The 15,453-nt window shown below is 47.8% G+C and overlaps 1 protein-coding gene across 19 annotated transcripts in view; it reads right to left on the bottom strand.

Moving 5' to 3' along the window:
• Positions 1-15,453, bottom strand: part of Shank2 (SH3 and multiple ankyrin repeat domains 2) — a 447,967-nt gene that overhangs the window by 368,932 nt on the left and 63,582 nt on the right. For all 19 annotated transcript variants that reach the window (XM_006508521.4, XM_006508520.4, XM_030242323.1 and 16 more), the window contains exons 4-5: positions 4,620-4,823; positions 2,259-2,330 (exon numbers count right to left, since the gene is read on the bottom strand). In XM_006508521.4, the coding sequence (XP_006508584.1) occupies positions 2,259-2,330; positions 4,620-4,823 (276 nt within the window). The remainder of the gene's footprint in view (positions 1-2,258; positions 2,331-4,619; positions 4,824-15,453) is intronic.

Genomic DNA, 15,453 nt, shown 5'->3' with positions numbered 1-15,453 from the left:
AGGCCACATGTGAGGTCAGCACACAGCCAACACCATGGGCTTGTCCTGAGGAATGTCTCAGAACCCTAGCTGTTTGCCACTTTTGTACCAACATCTCAATGTCTGTCCCTCCAGAATTCTCACAATGGACTGTAATTCCTATATAACGACACTAGGGGTTTCTGGGTCATCAGGGTGGAACCCTGATGAGTGGAGTCCATAATCACCTAAAGAGGTCCCAGAGAGTTCACTCCTGAAGCTATAACCTGGGCACCCAGAAGTCCAAATTCAAGTTGTGCTGTCAGAGAGTCAAGTGCCGCCCAAACATCATTGATACCTTTCTTTAAAGCCACAAGTATTTATGCCTACACATTAAATAACAACAATAATAATAAAAATAAGGAGAGCCTGGACCATACTTGGCCAGGACATGGCTGAGGTGTCACAGTGTCAAGGAAAGTGGTGGTATACCCAAAGGCAGGGGACCAAGGGCAACTGCCAGTCACCTCTGGATAACTTAGGCACAAACATAAAACGATGTTGGTCAGAAAGGCCACAGAGGCCCCTAAAACAGCACAGGCTGTTGCTGTCTGTCTGGGTTGCTCATGAGAACTAGATAATGAGACCAAGAGCTGAAGATAGGGCACAGCTTATTTCGTGATATAGAGAACTCAAAATGGACCTGAGCTGGACACTTCCCCATGGGCGGCTAGCTTTCGTAATTCTAAGAAGTTATGAAATAGCCCTATCTTGTGGGAGATAAGGCACCAACGGTCTTGCCCAGCTGTAAATCCTACAATCCATGATAGCAACCTGCTAGGCAATAGCATAATAGCAACGGAATAGTTATGAGGATAGCCAACCACTCCCTGACTGCCTTTGAGGCTCACTCCACAGCACAAATCCAAACCCAGTGCTATAAACTGGGTCCAAAAAACGCATGGTAGGGAAAGTCACAGGCCCTTGTGAGGAAACACTAAATTGACATGGTGCCAAGCTGCCTACTAAATATCTGCTTACTCCCTAAACAATGTTACTCTTGGCCCAAATCAGAGAAACCTCTCTTCCTAGTATTTGCAGAGCCTGGTGGTTGCACAGGCACTGACAATAAGTAACCTGTGACTGCCCAGCCTGAAATGAGACATTGAGACTATCCCCTCTAAGGCTCAGAGAACATTAAGGAAGAAAGGGAGGAAAGACCACAAGAGCTGGAAGAAAGGGAGAAGGGCTGCACAGTGCCATCTCCTGGCAAACTACAGACATTGCAGCCTTGAACTCAGCAGCTGTGGACCCCTGCACTGGGTCTGCACAAGAGTGGGTCCATCAGCACTCAGGCGTGGATGGATGAGGGGCTCTGACCTATTCCTCATAGCTGAACTATTTGTGGATACATTAAGAAAACTGAGGAGTCTTTGGCTTTGGTGGAACAAGAGTGATGGGAAGTATGAGGACTGATAGGGATGAGAGGGAGGTAAGAGAGAATTGTAGATCAATCAAAATGCTTTTATATAGTATGGACCATACAGTATGAGGCTGTCAAAGAACTAACTTAATTAAAAAAAAATTAACCGAAGACAAGAATGAAACCCACAGTGACAACCCCGCTCCATCTGAGACACAAGGAACTTGCGTGTTGTGAAAGCCCCAGGTGTACTCCCTGTAGCAGGAAAACTCACCGGCCAGCACCAGGCACCTCAGGGTGCCTAAGGAGAGGCAGTGTCCACCCCATGTCCCCCAGGCTCCACCCACATTCCTCAGGATCTCTGTCTCCTGCTACAGGCATGCTCCTGGCTCCCAGGGCCTCACTGGCATTTCTGGAATGTGACACAGGGACTCATCATGCCTTCGGTGGGCACAGAGCCCTCCAGCTAGCACAGAAATCTTCTCCCATTATACCAGAACTTCCTGCCTTTATAAGGTCTGTTCTGATTCGGCAGCAACAGCAACCAGAGACCGTGCTTAGCAGGCATCCCTCAACCTCACCATATATCCAAATCCCACGATGCCACTCCTGCTGCCTTTTAACCTCCCTTGGTCACCAGGGGGACAGCAATCCCCTGTTCAACCGCCACCAGCTTCCCTGGCCACCTTGCTGCCTGCTATCTTGCTGGGTCTCCAGCAAAGTGCATGGTGAGGCATCCTGTATGCCCCAGTCTGGCTTCATCCCACAGGGTACACAGGGGCCACTCTCAGGGGAATGAGCCCTCCAGAGACAACACAACAGGATCAGAGGTGACCTGATGAGTGGAGAAAGCGTTATCCCCACACACACCCCATACCTTTGTGTGGAGCCTGGCCAACTGCTTCTCATCCAGGTTGGACTGCTTGTACACACGTTTCTTGTAGCGAAACTGCCATGGAAACAAGAAAAAGGTTGCCGATGACTAAATGCCAGACATGGATGCTCAAAGGAAAAGCGATCAGGGCAAAGGCCAAGGAACCTCAGTGTTAACCTAGACACTGGTGTCCATACTGCACAGCCCATCCCCTTAAGAGTCCCACCATCTGTCAACCATCTGGACACAGGGAAGGTTCTCAGCTATGGAAGCCAGTCCTCGGTTAGTACAGAGAATAAGATGGCCTGACACACCAGAGTTCATGATTTCATCATGCTGGCTCACGGTCTGTGGGAATCTACCTGCCCTGAGCTTGTCTGGAGGGTGCTGTGGATGTGACATTTTTCTTCCCTGTCACTCTCCTCTGTCAGAGCTGCATGAGCCATCTCTTCATCTCTTCATCCCCCTGCCCAGGACTCAAGTCCCCGCTGGCCCCTCAGGACAGTGCTGCTTACTTGGGACTGGAAATTTCATTGCAGAGTGGGGGAATGGACTTGGCGTTAATGGCAACACTCCCGGGCAAGCGGTGACCCAGTGGTCAGCTTTACCACACACCCCTCTCCTCCCAGACACCCAGGCCTTTGTGTAGCTGACTGTTAGAGGCACTGCAAAAGGTTCTCGAAGAACACTAAGGGCAGGTGTATGATGGAGATTTTGAGAGGAAACCTGAGGTCTTCTATTTGTTGATTGACTCTGAACTGGTCACTCTCCCACCTCAGTCTCAGTTTCCTTATCTGTCTCATAAAGACAACACCCAAAGGCCCCAGAGTAGAATGACCTTCCTGAACCCAGGTCACTTTGTGTCTCCTTCCTGATCTTTTCCTGAGACTGTCACACTCCCAGGAATAAAGGGCGGGAACATGGGAACAAGGGAACATTCCAGGTGGAGGCATACGCTAGTCCCCCAACTGAAATCTGACCTTGTATTATTTTCCCTTTTTTGACTTTTTTTTAAACTTAGGAAACTGGAGAGAGGGCTTTTGCTTAGGAGCAAGAGCTGTTCTTCTAGAGGACCCTGGTTCTGTTCCTAGTACCCCATGCGCTGGCTCACAACCATCCGTAATTCCATTTGCAGAGGATCTGATGATGTCATAGCATACATAGATGTAGCTTCTGTGGGTGCTTCACATATTTGAAGCATACACAAATGCTGTCTCAAAAAACATTTTATTACTTTGAGTCTACTTGTGTTTTGCCTGCCTATATATCAGTATACCATATATATGACTGTTAAATATAGAGGCCAGAAGAGGGCATTAGATCCCCTGCAACTAGAGTTAAAGATGGTGGTAAGCTACCAAGTGCTGGGAATTGAGCCCAGTTCCTCTGCAACAGCAACAAGGGCTCTAAACCACAAAGCAATCTCTGTGTATATGTGTGTGTGTATATATATGTATGTGTGTATATATATGTATGTGTGTATGTGTATATATGTGTGTACATGTGTATGCATGTATGTGTGTCTATGTATATGTGTGTATGTACATGTACGTGTATATATGCATGTTTGTGTCTTTGTCTATGAATATGTGTGTATATGTGTATGCATGTGTGTGCATGTGTGTGTCTATGTATATGTGTATATATAAATACATGTATGTGCATATGTGTGTGTGCATGTGCGAGTGTGTACGTGTGTGTGTGTGTGTGTGTGTGTGTGTGTGTGTGTGTGTGTGTGTGTATTTAGATGCTGGACTATGAACTTGGGTCCTTTGGAAGAGCAACAGTTGCTCTCAACCACTGAGCCATCTCTCTAGCACCATCACCAATCCCATAATATCTGAAAGAGACAACTTTGTTCTCTTCTCCCTCTGCCCCACACAAGATGACAAGTCTACAGGTATGCCCATGACTCAGATGGGAACTTTCTTGATTTTTAAGTGTCAAAACAAGTCAGTCCTGAAGAACTGGATTGACGGGACTGCCTGGGGAGTGTATATCTTATAAGCTCAGCCTATAGCTTCTGGATGGAATTGGAAGATGTCTGTGCCTGCTGCTAGACTACAATGCTTTAGCCCTGCATCCTGCCCCAGACCACATCCATATGCCACCATAAACTCAGCTCTCACTTTGTCTTTAACTAATCATGCCACTGATCCAAATTCCCAAATCCACCAAGAAGGACCACTGGGTACCTGTCACAACATGCCTAACATGGAAGGTCCAGAGGAGCCAGACTTTACCTGCAGGGTGGGTAATTTTCTAATCGCAAACCAACAGGTGCCTGGTTAAAACAATGCCCTCGGTGGCACCCAGGCTGCACAGCACCATCCCTCCCTCACACACTCACACACGGCTAGTTACCTCCAAGGAAGGCACACCCGGGCCCATGGGCTGTGGGTATTCCCGCAGGAGCCTTTCCTCATCCAGGAACTTGCCGTCACGCCCATTGCTGGCGGGCTGAAAGAGCCCATAGTTGAGTACATCCTTCAGGCCTTGATTCAGCGTGCACAGTATCCGTTGCTTGGCCACCCACACGGTGGCGTCTGGGTTAAATCGAATGCACTTCTGCAGGAAGAACAGAGAAAAGAGGCAGGATGCCAAAGGTCATCAGAGCTACTAACCCGGACACAGGATCAAAGGATTCCTGTTCCTTCTGTTCCTGTCCCCTCTGCCCCACTGCTACGTGTTGAGAACAGAGAAGCCAAGAGATATGGCTTACTAACTACAAAGTAAAGTTTGCCTCTGTCTCTCAAACAAAAAGGCTGGGGAAAGCAAAAGAACTCAGTCCAGGCTGGAAATCAATGAAGTGCCTGCCCTCTAACCATGGGACCATGGGACGTGAGCTTGAGCCCCAGAACCCTCAGCCTTAGGGAGGGAGAGACAGGCTAATCCCTGAGACTTCCTGACCAGCCAGCCTAGGGACAGAAACCAAGATTCTCATATGCTTATATGTGCACACCAGAGTGCACAAGTGCACTGTGGTGGGGGCGTACACTGGGAGTCATAGTTAAATACAGCTGTCCCTAAGACATCCTAGGGGTTACAGAACCCCCTCTGAACCTTCAGACTTACAGACACTCAGGTTCCTCACACGCAATGACGACATGTTTTTAAAAAGTCCTCTCAAGTGCATTTCATATTGGAGTACAACATTGCCATCTACAAAGTTCATGTTTGAGAACTATGTGATTGAGTTAGAAAAAGAAATCTCTCTTGTTTGAGGCATTTACAGCTGCCCTGGGACACATGGTTGGATATACTGCATGATTTCCTATTTGGTTGTAACAACTAATAGATCCGGTGTACCCCTGTGTAAAAGTCACTCTCTTTCCTGACGAAGATAGAAAATGAGTCTTGTGAATGATTCTCAATCCACTACATGGAACCCCTGGTGCAGCAGCTGACTGTGGGACAGTGCCACTTGAGGTGTCCACGGCTTGCTCTCTGGCAACTCTGACACCTTGCCCCAGGAGTTCACCATGGGAAACCTGAGAGACTAGAGCCTTCATATCACTAGCACTGTCTCTGAACCGTATGCACTAAACAGCTAGTGACAAAGCTCTACGGTTAAAAGCGCTTGTGTGCAAGTGTGAGAATTGGAATTCAAATCCTTAGAGCTCTTACAAATGCCAGGTGGGTGTGGCGTGCATCTGTAATTCCAGCCTTAGAAAGCAGGGACAGTGCATCCAGCAGAGCTGGCTGATGGCACCAGATGTAAAGGCAAGCTCTGGGTTTGACTGATAGAGCCTTAAAATCCTGCCTCAGCAAACAGGTGAAAGAATAGTGAAGGATGATTCTAGACATCCACTGTGGACATCATGTAGCCAAACATGCATATGTATATTCACACCACGTACACCTATGTCAAAATGCAAAAACCAAAACCCAACCTGTACTTGAAGGGTGAGGGGTGGCAATCACGAGAAACTATTTGAGCAGGGTTGGGGAACATCAAGCCAATTACTGCAAGAGGTAATTTCTTAAAAGGTTAAACAGCATCAGCAGAGCCTCCATCGCCCACACTCCTAAAGATGCATCCCTGCCTCTGAGAACTGGAATAGCGACACTCAGTTGTGTTCCCAGGAGACTTCTATGGCACTCCCTTGGAAGCCAAAGCCCGACCAAGCTCATGTCTAACTAAGACTTTTCATTTGTCTTGGCTTAAAATTAGTTTCTAGTGCTCAGCCATAGCAGGAGTGCAGGGATGTGCTTCCCTGCTGTGGAGACAGCTCAGAAGAGCCAAGGGATTGCTGAAAGAGGCTGGAATTAGTGCTTCACAAGGGATTCTGTGTGTGCCTAAGGGTAGAGCCGGATCCTGTTCCTGAGCACCAGTAGGTTCTCATGGCTGCAGAATGGCTCAGCTGCTGTCCACCCTGAACACCAGTCCAGCGGCTACAACCCCAGCCAGGGAAGCTGACACCTACACATGAATGAACGCTCCTGTTGGCCCCTCTCGGATGTCATTGGCTGAGTTCAGGGTGACCCTCTGACCTTTCTGGGTTACAAGACCTGGTGGGATCAGTTGTTCCTTCTAGGGAGGAGACACATGCCCCCCCTCCTCCATCCACCCGGGGCTAGGTGAGAACTCTCTGTGATCTTGACATAACAAAAGTACAATAAGAGATATAGCCTCCTGGGGCTGCACACAACCCCACCACTCCCAGTTCAGAAATCATTGCGGGATTTGGGTTACAGTCCACAGATGGGACGTCCCAACTCAGGTTCCTTCACAAGCCACACTGCAGAGCATTTTATCAGCCTCTCTCTCCCCTCAGCTGACAAGAACCTGCCAACTGGCAAGTGCCTAGACAGGCCCAAGGCTGTATGATGCCTCCCAGAGGACTTGTTTGCCATTGTAGGCTACACAAAGACTGGCACTCACTGCCACTTGGTGGGCAGAGCAGGGACGCCCAGTCTGTGCCTCCCTAGTGTAAGAACCAACCTTGAGAAATAAAACAGCAGCTTTGGAAAGCACCAGGGGTGCCACATGGAGTCCCTTCTGGGAAGAGCTAGAATTCACAGGTCAGGAAGGCCTGGGTCTGCCATCCACCTGCTGGGCAGACCTACTAAGTGGCCACTGGCTACCATGTTGATTCTTCAGTAAAGCGGGCCTCACTCCACACACATGACAGCCAGAAAGATACAGGTGACCATAAGCAATATATACCCTCAAGAAGACAGACATATAATTAGAAATGGGGTTTTTGTAGGTGTGGTCAATTAAGATGAGGCTGCACTGGAGAAGTATGACTCTGACCCAATACCGTGGCATTGCAGCGATGGTAAATGGGGATGTCACAGAAGGTGCATAGGATGGAGGCTTCAGGAGGATTATCGTGGGATTGGTCCTATAGGGGAAAAATGCTGAGGTTCTCCTACAAAGGCCTAGAACTGTAGAGTGGGACAGAGGCTCCTCAGGGCATCCTGGGGAATCCTAGATAGCACTTTGATCTTGGACATCTAAACTCAGTGGTATAAGGAAGCCTGACTGGGGTCAGTTACAACAGATCTGTAAAACACTGCCCCTGACCTTCAATCTCGATTGCCAACTTGATTAAATTTGGAATCACACATCTGGGCATATCAATTAGATAATGGTGAATTATCCATTAGGAATAACGGTGATGGTGGTGGAGGGCTGGTAATGGTAATAGTAATTGGTGATGACCCTGGTGATGGTCATCACTGAGAATGATGTGGCTTGTGTGTTTGAATGTTCAGTTCCCAGTTGCTAGAACTGTTTGGGAAGGATTTAGAGGTGTGGCCTTGCTGGAGGAAGTATGTTACTGGGGGCGGGCTCTGGGAGTTAAAAGAATCACTACATTTCCAGTTAATTCCCTCTGCTTCTTGGAATTCAAGATGGTAGCTCTGAGCTTTCAACGTCAGCTGCTATGCCTCCGTTCTGCCATCACAGATTTGGATCCCTCTGGAACCATAAGCTCAAATAGACACTTTCTTCTGTAAGTTGCTTTGGTCAGGCCAGAGCAATAGAAAGGTAAGTAATATAACCACTCAAACCTACAGAGCTGCAAGCATGAGCTGGGGCTGTTCATAATGCTAAATAGTGTAGGACACTGATACATCCACCAGTGAACTTCACTGTCAAAGTCAAATCCAAGACAAATGGTGTTTTCATGCAAAGAACAGTCAGAGCACCACCACCCCAGCCACAGACATCCCCGACAGCATTTGGTGATCATGCATTTGAAAGTGTTCTGCAAGATGTGAGCCAAGAACTGAAAATATTCAGGCGCAGACAGCATTAGCATACACCGTGGACAGGTAGAGAAAACAGCCATGCTGTGTCTTCAACTCAGGGCAGGAGCTTGAGAGGCCGCCAGAACAAATCTTCCACACCATGTTCATTGGCCAAAGTTTGCCAAGCTAGTTTACAAGGGTAAAGTTCAGAGGGTCTTGATCTTCATCAAATCCAACCAGAAAAGCCCCAACCTGTATGTTTCACTCTTGCACTATGCATCCATTTGTTCCCACAGCATCAGAAGTCCCAGATGGAGTCTCAGTGCCGGCTCCTCCTGAGACCTGTCTCCTTGGCTTACAGCTGGTGTCTTCTCCCTGTCCTCACAGGCTATCCTGTGTCTGATCCCCACTTCTTATTAGGTCTCAAATCACGTGAATCAGAGTCACCCTCTTGGCCTTAATTTACCCAAATCCCCTCTTGAAAGCCCTAGCTCCAAACAGTCACATTGTGAGGTCCTGGGGTCAGGGCTACACCACAAGAACAGAGGTCACACCTGCCCTATTGCTATATGAATGTTACGTGTATGGCTGGATGGTCAGGAGCAAATATCTATAACCCACAGAGGGCCATGTGCCCATAGTAAAGGCTGGGGGGCACGTCTGCACTGTCAGTCCATGTGAACCTCAGCGGGGCACACAGCAGTGCTGGGATCACATGTCCACCACTGCAGAAGGGCAGCTGCCCCTCATTTCCTATCCTCAAGTGCTCCGAGTCTCAGCAGCACTGTGGATGAAGCCAGTTAGAGTGTGGCCATGTCTGTCTGGAGCCTGCGATGAGTATAAGGACTGCTCCATGAGACTGCAGTGAGGTGAGGGAACGTCTAGACAAAGCGAGGGAGAATAGTAAATACTACACTGCATAAATATGTCTCGTTACAGTGGGCAGCCTGGACAGAAAGATCAACAACCCCAGACTGCCATTACACATACACTCTAAGATGACTGCCTCCTCAACCTCTGTTAACCCTGAGAGAGACTTAAATCATCCACTTACACCTGAGGAGCCAGGAGAACTAAGGCTAAGCACTCAGGGAGGGGTCCTAAGGTATCTGGGGCCATCTCCAGAGCTGAAAGCCCAGTCCCTGGCACAGATCACACCACAGCACGCCTGTGGATCATGCACTCCCACTGTGCTCCTAACATACTCCTGACAAGAACTGCATCTCACACCAAAAACCTCTCCACACTACCCATCCGCATCATCATGAATTTCTTCATGATGCTCTGTCTGTGTTCATGTGTGTGCAGGCGTTCTTGTGTGCAGATGCATATGTGTGCACAGAGACCAGAGGACAATCTCAGGTGTCATTTCTCAGGTGCCATTCACCTTGTTTTCCTCTCACTAGCCTAGAATTCACTGACTGGGCAATGCTGACTGTCCAGTGAGCCCCAGGGATCTACCTGGCATTCCCTATCAAGCGCTGGGATTACAAGAGTGTACCACTATGCCTGGCTCTTCAATGTGGTGATGGGGATTGAACTCAGATCCTTGAGCTTGCAGGACAAGCGTTTTACCAACTGAACTGTCTCCCCAGCTGGCACAATGCATTTGGGTGACCTGTGGTGAGCACAGGCTTGGTGGAAGCTGAGGCAAGGTACACTGGGGAGAAATTTTTTTCCTGGATGTCTGTCTGTCTGCACTCTGTACAGTCTGCACCTTTGAAAAACAGCAACCTAAAGTCAACCCATGCTATGACTGGGTCACAAATGCCACTGTCCAAATGAAATGGGTTTTGTCTTCAGCAAAAGCCCATCAATCATACTGAGACCTATAGACACAGCTAGGGCAACACCTGCAGCTTTAAACAAGGGCTTTATAGGGAACTAGTGACCTTGACCTAGAAAGGCAGGCTAACTCCATGATGCTGAAGTCCAAGGGCCAGGCTCATGCTTCTGAGAATTTAATGAAGGAGATCGTGGCTGTCGATTCCCTATTCCAATTAGAACATTTCCAGCTGCAGAAGCTTAACCACAGCCATCTGATGCTGTGGTGAAGCCTCCGCTATTGCCAAGGTGAGACTGAACTGGGAGGCACTGCTCAGACCCGCCAGGGCTCGTGTGCTCCTTGAAGATGAGTTAATTTTCCTCTTTAGCCGCTCTCAGGCAGAGATATCACAAAGTAGTCGGTCAGACGCTGGCCACTGTCTTCAGTGAAAAACCCATCAAGTGAAGGGGAGAGATGGCCCTTAGCTAGACTGTCAGCAGCACTAAGGATGCATCCTGCTCCCCCTCGCTGTTCTAAGAGTAACAATTAACACCCCTGCACCCAAGGTGGGACACCTCAACTTTCACATTTCCAGAGCCACCCAACTGCCAGGAGCAGCAATGTGGGGAACCCTGAAGTCTCGCTCATGAGTCGCAAGTCCCTCCCGGTCACACAGAGTGGAGGGGAAGTAGCCAAAGCTAATCAGGAGGAGACAGGCAGAAGGCTGTGGAAAGGGGAGAGTGGGGGCAGGGCAGGGAGGCAGAAAGGTAGTTTATCCACCAGAGAGGAAGTAGGAACAACTGAGTTGGGAAGCCCAGCCAGAGACAAGATGAGCGGATCCTGAAAATCCAATTCTTAGAGAGGCACTGGGAACTCATTAAAAGGGAGCTGTTTCCTTCTGGCCATAAATATGGAATCTAACCCCAGGTAGAGAGATGCTATTATTCTTCTCCCAACCGTAGAACCAGCCAGCCAATCAAAGCTCATTTGCCCTGATAAAGGGATGGGAGGAATAATTGTCCTCAGAATGAGATAATGTGATTTTTTTCCTCCCAGAACCCCTGTTCTCTGTGCTGTTCCTACGTTCTCTTAGGTCTGCTCACCTGAGCCCTGACTCAGAAAAATATAATTTTTCTTTCTTTTCTTCCCTTCTGTCTCTTTCTTTTGGACTATGGCCAGAGCCTCAGTGAGCTGTCTCCAAGATCCTGGGCCTTTTTACTTTGGTCTTTCTGAGCTCATTCCTGGATATGTGGACTGCCTGAGACCTCTTAAGAGTGTTATCAGAAATTTCAGATTGCCAGATTTAACTGGGGAAGTTGGGGGAGGGGGGTGTCCCCGAAGGGCTCTTAGTCATGTTAATCAAAGAACCTAAGAGAACCTAAGAACAGCAGAGAACAGGGGTTCTGGGAGAAAAAAAATCACATTATCTCATTCTAAGGACAATTATTCCTCCCATCTCTTTATCAGGGCAAATGAGCTTTGATTGGCTGGCTGGTTCTACTGTTGGGAGAAGAACAATAGCTTCCTTGCCACCACATAGCTGCTTTTCCTACACATGTCTGCTTACAAACAGCACAAACTGCCTTCCTCTTCTCCATCTCTCCCTCCTGGCAAGTACCCAGATTTACAGCTTGCCTGCCCTGGGGTTTTTTCTTATTGGTACTAATAGGATCTACCTCCAGTCTTTTTTTTCTTTCTGAGTCTGTTCTTAAATTCTTTGATTAACATGACTAAGAACCCTGTGGGGCCCCCTTCCCCCAACTTCCCCAGTCAAATCTGGCAACGTGAAATTTCTGATAACACTCTTAGGTGGCAAGCAGTCCACATATCCAGGAATGAGCTCCAGCTAGACTATAGACGGATTTCTGGCTGTTAGATAAAAGACAGCATTCCTCAGAAATCTGTGAAATGTGTTTTCTGTCCCTAAAAGCAGCTATCTCCCTTACCTCTGGCAGAAGGGACAGGGCTCTCAATTGCACCTGTGGTAACATATCAAAGCCCATACTGGCTGCCAGGCTCCTCAGTGCCCATTCACAAGTACCTGTTATACATTTCAGAGCCTCCACTCCTCCCTCTAAATCCCCTCCAGCTCACAGGCTTCTCTCCCCTTGCTGCTCCTTATAACCCAGCTGTTCCTGCTGGCCTCTCACCTGCTGTCCTCTTGCTTCCTTGATATCAATACTACTCTATCACCCAATATTTTCTTGCATTCTTGTTAGTCTCTGTCTCGTGCTATCTCCGCTAGTCTCCTGCTTCCCTGGCCCTGGACATGTCCAGTCTACTCTCTGCTCTGAACTCATCCAGAGGCCTCTGGATAGTTTCCCTCTCTTGTTCCTACTAAAAACCTTCCCCCTAATGGAATGGCCACTTCAGCAGTTTCTTGACCGCACCTTTGCATAACAAACATACTCAGAGCAAAGACAGTCCTGCCCTTGCGTTTAACATGAATGAGGGGACACCTTCCTGGTGTCTTATCATAAATCACCAGCAAAAAAGGTGCTACATGCTCTTCTCTAGCCTGACCTCTGCGCCCCAGCATTCCACCTCAATGTGGGATTTTACTGAGTTTCTGTATAGAATTTTGGTAATTCCAAACCAAGGCTTCTAACCCCAGAAGTTATCTTCTCAAATAGAATTAAGTGGGAATTAACCATGAAGCTTAAGCAGAAAAGCAAACTATTGCTAGCTGATTATGTCTGGGCTCAGAGATCTCTTCAAGCTAGGTCACCTGACCTTGCATATAAAACTCCATCTCGATATTCAACAGAGGAAGGGGCGGCACAGGATCCTAACACAGAGAAGAGATGTGGCTTGGCCAGTTTTAGTTGTTTGAAAGTGTTAGATATAAATGTCAAGTCCCTCTCCAGCTGTCAATCAAGCCATGAGAGGATTAATACCGGCAGGATGAGGGTTGCCTTTCCTTGGTTTCCTACATGGAAAGGCCCCAGGCCTTTGCTCTCTTTCAAGCAACTTATGATGCACAAAATTCCTGATGAAAGCTTCAAAGTGGAATTTCTCGGCTGAAGCACAGGGAAGCAGGATATCATGGTAGCATTGCAGAGAAGACAGGGATGGGAGTTTCCTTGGGTTTTCATGATGACTCAATGAAACCACAAAGAAAACCAGACTCTTTGCCTTCAATCTCTCCAACAGCAATCCAGCTATGCACTACAAAGCACACTGGGTAGTTGTCACTCAGAGTAGACACAAAATCCTAAGCACCAGTTCCTATATTGCAAAAGCATAGATGGACAGACAGATGCTTGAAGGTTTGCTTGAAGGAAGGAATGAGTGAGTGGGTAGAAGAATGGATGGACAGGAATATAAAAGCTGGATGATTGAGTTGGTGGGTAGATAGATATGTGGGCAATGGATTGTAAGAGGACATGTAAGGGAACATGGTGACATCGTCCTGTGATCTCAGCACTTTGGGGACTAAGACAGAAGGAAGGATCATGAGTTTATGGCTAGCCTGGGATATATATCAAAACTGTTGAGAGAGAGAGAGGAAGAGGGGAGAGGGAGAGAAAGAGAGAGAGAGAGAGAGAGGGAGAGAGAGAGAGAGAGAGAGAGAGAGAGAGAGAGAGAGAGAGAGAGAGAGAGAATTTGATTCTGAATTCATGACAGTGTTTGCTTTATCCCTGAGGGGAAGGGACTGGAAATGAGGACAACAAAGGCTGACTGTACCAGTGAGGCTTAATCTTATCACTAAAAAGTTGAAGATTGTGGTCGTAGATCTGTGTAAGAGACACCCTAGAGCTCATATGATATTTATTATTCTTGACATTTTCCCTAAATGAGAAATAAAATATACTTCTGAGGCCCTCAGGTCTACTCAGCCTCCCGAAGCCTGGCTAGATGGATAGGTATTAGTTCTGACCACTGGTTCTTTGAACTCCAAGCCTCTGAACAAGGACCATTATTGATGTCATTTACTCTACAGCTGTATTTGTGACTTTCCTCATTGATGAGACAAAAGCAACTCAAGGAAGGGAGAGTTTATCTGGCTCGCGGTATGAAGGCACAGGCCACCATGGCGGAGAAGGCATGGCGGCAGGACTTATATCCACAGTCAGGAAGCAAAGACAGAGGGAAGTAAAAGAGAGCCCACTCTCTCCTTTTTATTCAGTCCAGGATCCCAGCCTATGGAATGGGTCTGCCTGAATCCAGGGTGGGTATTCCCACCCCAGTTGAGCCTCTAGAATGCCCTCACAGACACTGAGAGGTGAGTCTCCCGGGTGATTCCAAAGCCAGTCAGGTTGGCAATGGAGATGAAGCAACATGTCAGTCCTGTTGGGTGGCTTTTCTATCAGAGCAGAAAATGTGCCCTATCAAACTCACAGGCTGGTAATCTGTAGCCAGGCCTTTAGTCCTGAACAAACCTCCTTTGGGTGAGCACTGAGCAAGTAGAAAAGAGAGTCCATTCTGGACCAGTGAGTAGGGCTGAGTTTCCAAGCCTGATGACTGGAGTTCAATCCCTGTAACCTACATAGTAGAAGAGAGAACTAACTCCCACGAGTTGTTCTCTGACCTCCACACATGAGCCATGGCTCGCATACGCACCTACAAATAAAATCTTATTTTCAAGCCATACAAGGATAGTTCATTCTGAGAGAGATGAGCCAAGTGAAGTCAGCCCTCAGTTCAGAAGAACCTTTTGAACTTCTGCACTTCTGACTTGATCAGAGAGACTGTCTTATGGTGTTTAAGAAGTCAGTCAGTATGGCTGCTTACCCTTTCAATCCTAGCACTGACGAGGCTGAGGCAGGGGAATTGCCAGAAGCTCAAGGGCCAATCTGATCTACATTGAAAGATACGGTGTGAAAAAATTCAAAAACAAGAAACAACCAGGACCCCAGTGGATTTGCGAGTGTTGGTGTGTGCATAGATTTGAGGTGACAGATATGTCTCCAATAGTAGAGACAGGACTCAGACCATATCCCTGTGAGTGCACTTACCATGCGAGTGCAGAACAGGGAGAGACAGAGCGATCCATGAGAGGACAGCTGGCTAGTCGGTGCATGAATCCCTTCAGGGACTAGAGAACTCGATGACTGGGGGGCTGTGCCCCCCACCTGTGAATACTCTAAGGTTCACTGAAGCACTCACTGTCCATGAGTGAACAGTGCGGTTATATGAATTACGATGAGGTTTTTTTTTTTTTTTTTTTAAAGAAAGAAAATGGAGGCTGAGGAAATGATTTGGCCGCTAAAACTTGCTGTGCTAGCATGA

Source organism: Mus musculus, chromosome 7 (assembly GCF_000001635.26).
Source record: "Mus musculus strain C57BL/6J chromosome 7, GRCm38.p6 C57BL/6J".
Classification (NCBI taxonomy): Eukaryota; Metazoa; Chordata; class Mammalia; order Rodentia; family Muridae; genus Mus; species Mus musculus.
The sequence above is the reverse complement of the archived record's forward strand: the minus strand, read 5'-3'. Positions and strand labels throughout refer to the sequence as shown.